At 43.6% G+C, this 10,421-nt stretch overlaps 1 protein-coding gene across 9 annotated transcripts in view; it reads right to left on the bottom strand.

Moving 5' to 3' along the window:
- B3GALNT1 (beta-1,3-N-acetylgalactosaminyltransferase 1 (Globoside blood group)) overlaps window positions 1-4,894 on the bottom strand; it is a 16,670-nt gene extending 11,776 nt beyond the window's left edge. For 3 of the 9 annotated variants that reach the window (XM_019627182.1, XM_019627192.1, XM_019627202.1), the window contains exon 1: window positions 522-611. Coding sequence is in view for 2 of the 9 variants with exons in the window: in XM_019627165.1 (XP_019482710.1) it covers window positions 522-616; window positions 2,804-2,876; window positions 4,080-4,153; window positions 4,329-4,726 (640 nt within the window). In the remaining 7 variants the exon portion in view is untranslated. Of the gene's footprint in view, window positions 1-521; window positions 617-2,803; window positions 2,877-3,271; window positions 3,348-3,836; window positions 4,171-4,328 lie in introns of those variants that run through there. The other 6 variants (XM_019627165.1, XM_019627174.1, XM_019627224.1 and 3 more) reach the window with 6 other exon arrangements.
- Window positions 4,895-10,421: the final 5,527 nt, after the last annotated feature.

Genomic DNA, 10,421 nt, shown 5'->3' with positions numbered 1-10,421 from the left:
AGAAGCCGGCGACTGATCTGCCTCGCCCGGGAAGAGCGCGATGATGGTGCCAACTTGGGCCAGTGAAGCAACATCCTCCACAACTAGACTGAAGAGCAAAAGGACAGCAACTTGTCTGTTCCCCTTCCCCCAATTCCCAGCACTGTTCCCATCCCCCCAATTCCCCAATAAAAATCTTTTTAAAAAAATCCCACTCTTAATCGATTATTTCAATGCAAGTTTGAATTTTAAACAGGGTTTTTTGTTTTTGTTTTCTTTCTTGTTTTTTAAGGGTAAGTGGGGTATGGGGCTGTATCGCTTCTATAGCAATTTACAAAGCACAAGTGTTATCATCCCATTTTTCAGAGACCTGTGCAGCCCAAGTACAGGCCAACCTGGAACCCAAACTCAAGCCCACCTCTAAATGCTGTGCTCCTTCTCCAGAGCACAGTGCCCGTAGAAGAGCCCAGCGTCATACCCGATTCCACAGCCTTTTGAGATTCCTGGGCAAGGAGCAAAGAGGAGAGCAAAAGTGGACTCACCTCTGCATTCAGGGCTGGGACGTCTGAGAGCACGCCATGACAGAGCAGCCTGCGGAAGAGGCAGCAGGGTGGCTGGTCTGGGGAAGCTAGGAAAACTGGGACAGGGCAAAGATCACTCAGATCAGGCAGAATGGCAGACTGCTGACTTGAAAGCTGGAATTCCTGTCTCTGTTTTGCTACAAACAGCTTTACCAATTTGTAAATTTCACTCATTCACTCATTAGGTATGCTGGCCCTGTGTCAGAGGCTGGGGATGCAATGGTTCGGAAGATGACAAGGCAAGCCCTGCCCTCAAGTTGCTTACACTCCATCAGAGCAAAGACTAAATGCAATGAGGAAAGCTCACCTGGAGAAGATGAAGGGGAGACCTCAGTACTTAAATGTCTCCAAATTTGCGATCAGCCTCCATGGTAGAGAGCTGAGTTTGGACTCTCAGAATGTATGAATGCTCAATTAAAGTGCAAATTACAGAACTGGTATCAGTTTAGAGAACAGAACTATTCTGCATCTGTTGTGCAAGATCATTTAAAGAGCACCCTGTGGCCCACACATTTGACCTCATTCGTGAAGGTGTAAAGTTTGCTAAGAGGTAACAGTCAAATTATCCTTCTTTCTCTAAAGCATAAAAGTGGGTAACTCCATCTTTGAAAACAAAGTCTGTTACCAAAATAGTAACCGAATATAGTTTTAGAAAACAGACATGGTTTGAGCCCTCACTGTCACACTGGTGGGGGGTGGGGTATGTGACCGCAGATTTGTGAAATGTTTTAACAGGAGCAGTACTTCTTTATTCCAAATTAAAAGAGCCTGTCCAGGCACAGCTTGGGAGTTTAGCAGAATTCTATGTTCTCCCAGGAGTGGCGGGGGTTTTTTTGTTTTTTTTTTTAATAAAAAGCCACATAGCAAATATTTTCTTTGTGGGCCATATGGTCTTTATCCCAGCTACTCCATTCCACCTTTGCAGTAAAAACAGAGCCAGGCAATATTAAATACATAGGGATGGCTGTGCTCCAATAAAACTTTATTTACAAAACAGGCTGCTGCTCTGGAAGTGTTTGTTCTAACCACATGAAATGGCATACCATAGAACATCAACCAAATCTCCCAAGATCTCTCTTCTGTTTCCTCATGACCACAACAGGCCATGCTACTCAAAAGGGGGTCCTAGTGCGGGTAACATGTTTCCTACATGAAATGGTTCTTGGAGGATAGGTGGGGTCATAATTATTAACCTGGGCTGTGGATGCTACAAAGGGGAAACAAAAGGCCTCGGCTTTCTGGTTAACTACTTGTATTCAGGGTCAGACACACACTCAGTGGGAAACTCTGATCATCTACTCGTAGCTTTTTGTTTTTTATTCCTTGATTTATCAGAGCTTCAAGGGGTACAAGTTATCTCCCTAGCCAAATTTTCCATCCTGCAGCCCCTCAGGACCTACGCTACAGATGTTCTATGGCTTCATTTCCCCTCATCTGAATGTGCCCCCTACAAATCTCCATGCTTCTAGCCCATCCCCTCACCTCACCTTCTCCTGTAATTAGCAATGTGCCAAAAGCTCTGGTGCCAAACACAAATCAATATTTATAACATATAACTTTTTATTTAAACCACTGTTTGTCCTAAAAGAAATACTTGCAGTTGTTAAATGCACTCCAACTTCTGAATGCATGTTGTGCAAGGTCATTTAAGAGCAACCTGTGACCTCCCACATTTGACCTTATTCATGAAGTATGAAAAGTGTGGTTATCTACCCACATAGTAAGCAGGAATGAGCAATGATAGCTTTTAGAGCTACAAGACAAAAGCCTATTTGGCCTAGATATTACATAGCCGTGAAAGTGATAAAGGCATTTCCTAAAACGGGATTTTATCTGTATCATTCAATGGTGGACAGAACAGAGCGGGGACTGGGCAGAGAGAAGGCAAATCATTTGAAGAAGGAAGAGAGAAAAAAGCACCCATTGGAGTCCTTTCATAGGGATGAAGAGTCTGAACTTGAAGTTGAATGTGACCCTCAATAAGTTTATATAGTTAAGTTTCCCTGAGGTACCATGGTATATCAATAATAACTCACTTTTAAAATATATATATTTTTTCCAGTGAGTTAGTAGACCTTAATTAACTCTTGTACATCATCCAATCCTATGGGGAAAGAAATATACCTGAATATACAACAAAAATTGGGGCTGTGTAAATGACCCTCAAAATTTTGTAAAGCAGACTATTATGGTCAATTTTAACCTATTAGGATGATTTCTAAATTAAAATAAGGTGAACTTACCTGTAGGATTTCAGCTGAAGTTCTTTGATGTTTTCTGTATTCCATGCTTTAATTAAAACAGATTTGCTGGGAACTATTGAACAGAAAAAGAGAAAAAGAATATATCTGAATCACAAGAACAATGGGCACTACGACATATATAATCAATACCTAACAAGCTGCTATAGAAGCAAATTATTATAAATTGACACTCTCCATTTTTGGAAAAGCCCTTCTCTTCTTCCTCCTTGTACTCAAATCACCTCATGCATCTAATCTGGAATTGTATTTGGCCACTATATTTGGCCATTGGGAATTAATTACCCAATGACCATTCATTTGAATGAACTTCCTGTGTAGAAGAAAAAAACTAAATCATAGACTCTTATCTTTCAATTTTAAGTAGTCCCTTCTCTAGACTGATCCACGGTCAATTTGCGCTTTTATCAGGCATCAACACATTCTGCGAGCAAAAAATCAGCACCCTACCTCTGTCTAAACCGCCTGGGGGAAAGCTAAAATACAAACTTGTTGCCAGTTGTACACTGAACTCAAATCTTTTACCTCTGAAAACAGAAAAAAGAGAGACATGGTTTTGTAGTTCATTGGTGGTAGCTCTTTCCGGCAAAACAAAGCAGCCATTTCCTAAACGCTGGCACTATGTGCAAAATACACAGAGAAAAGAAAACCATCTCTGCCCTGCCAATCTCCCTCCTAGTCCAGCGGTGAGGCGTACAGGAGAAGGAATACGGAAGGCAAACCGTTGCTTGCTGCTGGCATCATTCCTTATTGCTTGGGAAAGTGAGGCTCCATTGCACCTTTACGATTTTAAAAAAATGCCTTGTATATATGTACTCGTTAAGATCGCCTCTTACAAACCATGTAACCACTAGGCCTAGGGGTTTCCTCCCCTCTCTGCCCAATTTACCCAATTTCCTCTTTAGGTCCATATACCTCCCACAATGGAACCCCCACAATTCGGTTCTCGGGCCCTTTGGTTACGCTAGGGAATGCGTTCGCCTCGGACCTTTTGGGGAACCCACTAACACCAAACCTCATTTCAGTCTTTTTCCCGGTCGCCGCGGCCAACACTCCCGCTCTCTCTACCCTCGACCTCCTTGGCAGCTCCCCGAGTTCGCCACGTGAGAGGCCCGGTCCGACAGCGGGGCGGGGGCTGCGCCCCGAATCAGAAAAGGGCCGACGATGTGCTCCTGCAGCCGCGGCCTGGCTCCACCACGCGCCCCGGCGCTGCCCCGCGTCACCCACGGCCCCTTTGGGCCCCTTCTCCCGCGCTCACCGGGGTCGAGCAGATGTTCATTACGGAGGCCCCAGCCCAAGGGCGCGGTTGCTTGCAGAGCAACCCGGGTCACGCTTCAATAGAGGGCGAAGTGGAGCCGCCTTTTTGCGTCCGGGCCTCGCCGCCCGCGTCTCGGCGTCCCGGAGGAAGAGGTGTTCCTGGGGAGGTGGGACCCAAGACCACGCCCGCCAACTCGCCCGGAGGTCTGCAAGGCCTCCGGCTGCCCCACTACCCCTGCCTCTCACTCACCTTCCGCGCGCGGCGCGCAGCCAGCTCGAATGCGGGCGGCGGCCGATTCTCCCGCCCCGCGCGCACACGCACCCTCCCCACGGCCGGGCGCGCGCAGACCACGCGCCGGGCCCGGAGCCCCTCGCTCGCTCGCTCGCTCGCTCGCTCGCATGCACGCATGCACGCACACGCGGGTCCTGCGCCCCGGCGAGTGGGGCCCCACGCGACCTGCAGCCCGCAGCTCTAACACTGGCCTGGGCGCGCGCTCTCGACCCTTGCCATCCCCTAGCAGTACAAGCACCGTGGTTTTCGATATGCGTTTTACGCTTGAGGCTGGTACTTGCGGTTCTGGCAGACCTCCCGCAAAGATTTGGGTTTAAGGCTCGCTCCTCTTTGCTCGCAATGTTTCCAAGTTGCATAAAAGCACGCCCTCGAGGAAACCCTAGACTTATTTACTTATTAAAATCCTCATGGAGCTCTGAAGCAAAGAAGAAACCTCGGGAAGTTTTTTGCTCTTTCAGAAGAAATGTGCGTTCAATTTCTAGAATCCATGGAGAATGAAGGGTGGGAATACAACGGGTTACAATGGTCTGGTATACACACAGGAGGCCTAGGGAGTTGCGTGATCTCAAGAAATGCCTCTAAATTCTCCTTGGGTCTGGAAAATTCATCGGTCGGCCCCACCCTGAGTCGTCACCAACTACGTAACCTGGGAAGAGTGGAGAGGCTTTCAGGCCTGGGCCCTGGGTGTTGGCCAAATGGGTTGTGGCCGTACTGGTCTTTAGGTGGAGGTGCTTGAATTAATCCAGAAATATTTTTTCTCCTTTTTCAGCACCCCTGGAAGAGTGCCATCTGCCAACAGTTCCGCATTCTGGCCGCTGGGCTATGGGACTGTGAACAGCTTGGCTCCAGCATCACTGTGTGAAAAGTTGAAAGAATAGATCATATGTGTGAACACTCGATGTATATTCCTCCCAAGAGTGCATAACAACATTACGGTAGTAACTGCTTTCTTTGCCGCTCTCCTAAATACTTCAGCCTGCGTCCCCAAGTATAAAGAAAAAGACCAGGTAAGAAACAATGACATCTAAGAAGTTTAATAATTTGATATCACCTAATATCTACCCATATACAAATTTATCCAGTTGTCAAGAAAAGTCCTATATTGGCATTGTAGAAAGATAGTCCGGTGAAGATTCATACATTGCACTCTTTTAATGCTGAACAATCCTCCATCTTTTTTGTTTCACAGCATTAACTTTTTGAAGGGTTTAGGCCAGTGATCTCAGAGGGTTCTACTTTTTCAAATTGTCTAACCTTTTTTTCCTCTTGATGTCATTTAATTTTTAATTTGGCACCCTCATTTCCTGTAAGCTAGAAGGAAAGTTGAGATGTTTGAGTAGATGGCAAAAATCCTGCTTACTTTACAAGGTGCTCTTCATATTGTTTGCCACCAGGAAGAACATATTAAACACTTAATATTAATTCATAAATGCATAATATTAGGTTGTACTAGTTCCCATGATCACTGAAATCTGAATTGTCTTTCAGAGTTCTTTATTATAAAGTCCAATTTCCCTTTTGAAGTTAATAGGTTTTCTGTAGGGTGGTAACTTTGGGACTTTTTGGAGGAGAAAGTCTTAGATTCCTGCAAAGAGAACACAGGTTCCAAATCCGTTCACCTGGGTGAGCAGAGTAATCACCTGGATCGTTCTGATACCTACTGCTTCAGGTCATCCAGTGGTAGATAGATGTTTCATTTAGTTAAATACTAGTTCATTCAAAGAACAGTAAAATTCTGGTCTCTGTGGAGTTTGGGTACTTTAGAGTTCCTGTGGATAATTCTGGTAAAAGCTGTGATGCATTCTGCAAGGTCTAGTGATGTATTAATATGTTTTAAGATTTGATAAAATCCAGGAGGAGTTTCCTACATGCAGCTGGGCATACCTGACCTAAACTCCCAGCTCCATGCTAAAAACAGAAACAAATCAAGAATATATAATACTGCGTGTAATCTTTGCCTGTGGTCAGCTGATCGCTAGCTTATAGCATAGATATATCGGTGGGTGTGAGCTCATCCACTTAAGCTCATAAACTCTGCAGGACAAGAATTATGTCAAGTTAACTCTATATAAGTTTACTCTATGTGACCACCTCAACACCCACAAGAAAACTCTCAAAAATCATCATCTGTCTATTCCACAGACAAATGTAGTGTTCTAAATAGAGAGCCTGGAACCCCATGTCTCAAAAGAGGACAGTTTTTAGTAAGGCAGTCAAAGTCAGTGGGTGGCATCAGTGGATTTGTTTGCATCAGCAAATTAGTGTTTGCTCTTGACCTTGCCCGCTGATCTGAATTTCATCAGAGTCAGCATGCTAAGAGCCCAAAGCAGAAGCTGCAAGGCAGAAAAGTTACCTCAAAAGTTTTGTAGCATCATTTTGCCACATTCTATTGGTCAAAAGCAAGCATAGGGCCATTCAAGTTTCAAGGGGAGGGGACCAGGCCAGGGCATGATTACCAGGAGATGAGGCTCAGTGGTGGGGATGGGGGACATATTTAGAAAGGAGCTAACAAGGGCAAATGCAAAGTCAGATGTGTAGCATTGATCATACTGATCCTTTGCTCAAAATCATGTGGGTCTGGGTCACCTACTTAACTTCAAGCCTAGCCATAATCCCCCAACCCCAGTTATGACCCACATATTTACATTGACAATTAATATGGTTCACAATTTCTTTCCCTTTTTTTAGTTTCACCTGTACAAAACAATGTAATAGACATTTGCATCCCGCACAAAGTGATAACCCCCCTCCCCCAATCTACTTCCCCTCTGACATTGTATATAGCTGTTACAATTCCATTAACTCTATTCCCTATGCCATACTCCACATCCTGTGACTATATATATATTAAATTATAGTTGACATTCAGTATTATTCAGCTTTAGCTTCAGGTGTACACTGCAGTGGTCAGGCATCTACACCATTCATGAAGTGGTCTCCCTAATAAGACAAGTGTCCATCTGACACACTACAAAATCTTTACAACATTACTGATTATATTCCCCAAACTGTTTTTCATATCCCTGTGGCAATCTTGTACTTACCAATTTGTGCCTCCTGATCCCCTCACCTTCTCCCTCATCCCCACCCCCATCCTATCTAGCAACCCTCAGTTTTTTCTCTACATCTCTGAGACTGTTTCTGATCAGTTTGTTCATTTATTCTATTCTTTAGATTCCACATATAAGTAAGATCATTTGGTATTTGTCTTTCTCCATCTTACTTATTTCACTTAGCATGATGTTCTCTAGGTCTATCCATAGTGTTGCAAATGGTACGATTTCCTTCTTCTTTATAGCTGAGTAATACTCCATTGTGTAAATGTACCACAGTTTCTTAATCCAGTCATCTACCGATGGGCCTTTCGGTTGTTTCCATACCTTGGCTATTGTGAATAGCACTGCAATAAACATAGGGGTGCATTTATTTTTTTCAAATTAGTGCTTTGGATTTCTCTCGATAGAAACTTAAAAGTGGAATTGCTGGGTCATAAGGTAGTTAATTCCATTTCCAGTTTTTTGAGATACCGCCATACTGATTTCCATAACAGCCATTCTTCATCCCATCTTGGCTGACAGTTCACCTCACTAAGCAGAGGAAACTCATTGATAACTAAATGAGGCAGGCTCCATTGCAAATCTATTAATATATGGAAAACATAGACCTCTATATGTGGAAGGATGCTGTAGGACATTGATATTACATTTTACAAATTCTGTATTTTTGTTTTAGAAAGGTTTTATTGCAATACCTGTTTTTAAAATGTCTTTAATGTCCTATGAATAACTAGTGGGTATGTGTGCTTATACCTGCCAAAAACCTCCCTAGAATGCAGAACAGAGCCATGGACAACAGTTTGAGTGTAAGAAATCCTCCCAAATGAAATGAGTGAGCGGAGAAGGTCTAAAACCTTTAAGAGATTATTTCTTTCAAGGTGGTCTCCTTGTTCTTTGTGTAGCATTTATTAGCTTGTGATTCAGTTATCTGCTGCAGGGCAAACCATCCCACATATTTAAAAAAGCAATTTAATATTTCTCACAATTCTGAGGGTTGGTTGGGTGTGGTTTTGTCTGGGCTTACACAGTTATATTCAGCTGTAGTAGGGGTTGGCAAAATTTTCTGTGAAGGGCCAGATAATGCATATTTTAGGCTTTGTATCTGTCGAATACTCTTTTTGGTTATCTATTTTATTTTTTTTACAAACCTTTAAAAAGCAAAAGCTATTTTTAGCTCAGGGCTCTGCATAAAAACAGGCTGAGGGCCAAATTTGGCCCGCAGTCTGTGGTATGCCAGCCCCTGACCTGCAGAGTCAACTTACTCCAAGGTGGCCTCACTCACATGTGTGGCAGGTGGCGATGCTGTCCACGGAAGACCACAGTTCTCCTAGAGCATCCTCCTGGAGAGGAGACTGTGACTTCTCACCCTCCACAGGCTACATTGTGAGTCTGTGGACAGCATCCAAGAGAGTGGGGGCGGAAGCCATCAGACTTGTTAGAACTGTAGCCTGAGGAGTCAAACAAGATCGCTGTGCCCCATTTTTTGAATCAGAGGAAACTGTGAGGCTAACCCACACTCAAGGGCAAATAGACTCCCTCTCGATGCGAGGAGCTGCAGATATCATGGCTGCAGCTAGCAGAACTAAGTGGCAGTTTTCTACTCGGTGCACCACCAAGGGAGATCAAAGACTGATGCTGACTTTGACATTAGATTGGCTCTCAGCGCCTTATTCAGATAACTTCAAATTGAGTCATAAAATGGAATTTATAATCTCTGATGACAGCTATTGTTCCTATTCTCTCCATCGCCCATACTGCCCCATCCTGCTTCTAATTCTGTGAACACCCACTCATTTCCTTTAGTACTTGTTTACAAGTACCTCTGCCATGAGACCATCAGCTCCCTGACAGAAGGGACCACGCCCTACCACCCTGCCTTGCTGTCTTATACCTTCAATAGATATGTTCAGAATTTCATTGGCTAGCCTTACTGAGGTTTGAAGCCAGGTTATTTGCTTACTTCACAAAAGCAAAACTAATTTAAGAATCTAACATTACCTACAAATTCCAGAAGAACAGTGTGCATCAAAAAGTTACACTTCACATTCAAATACTATCTAATCAATCAGATGGTTAAACTCCTTAGCAGTTTTCCAAACATATAACCTAGAGTTAGGAAGCAGTATGCTTAATAAGTTTGCACTAGCAACCACCTTTAAAGGCATATTACATTTTAATTCTAGATTTGTCTGCAGATGAAAATAAAAATATAACAACAGTTTGTAATATATGCTGTGTATGTTCCAAGGTAGAAGTGATTCTGGAGAAGGCTTCTAATCCACAGTAAATGCTGCTACTAATTGCTCAGTTGAATTTTTTAATATGTGTTTTCTCCCAAATCTCACTGTAACTCTGTCTTTCTTCCACTTGATGGAAAGCTTTGACAATTTATTATGGTTAGCAGCAGCTGGGGTGCGTTTCTAATTGATGACTTGTTATCTTATAGTCCTTACTTGACTACCCACATTTTTCATTCTCTTCAGCATCTTCCTCCAGTGTCTCCTGTCTTGCTGAATGAGATAAATGGTGATGCTTTTGTGCAAATGCAGGCAGTATTTCCATCTCTCCTCTTCTTCCTTCCGTCAGACTACAGGTGCTTGCAGGCCTCATGCTAGGTAACGTGTGTATGGCACTCAAGCATTCACTAAGTGTACTCACGTATACTTTATTGGTTGGTTATTCATACATCAGTCCTGTGGGATGGACACGGTCACTACCTCCATTTGGCAGGTGGGGAAACTGATGAACAAATGTCCCAGAATAGCTCAATGTGTTCATATGAACCTCAGTAGCTTCCCATAAAATCTTTATTCTCCTGGATTCCTTATTTGGTTAAAGCAGTCTCATTTATCAGTTACCCAAGTTTGACCCTCCATTCTTCCTCCTCTATTACTTCACATGTCCAGTCAGTCACCAAGATCCTGTGGGGTGTATCTCTCTCCCTCTCTCTCTCCCTCTCTCTCTCCCTCTCTCTCTCTCCCTCTCTCCCTCTCTC

This window comes from Hipposideros armiger, unplaced genomic scaffold, assembly GCF_001890085.2.
Source record: "Hipposideros armiger isolate ML-2016 unplaced genomic scaffold, ASM189008v1 scaffold_16, whole genome shotgun sequence".
Lineage (NCBI taxonomy): Eukaryota > Metazoa > Chordata > Mammalia > Chiroptera > Hipposideridae > Hipposideros > Hipposideros armiger.
Note: the sequence above shows the minus strand (reverse complement) of the source record. Positions and strands in the feature narration are given on the sequence as shown.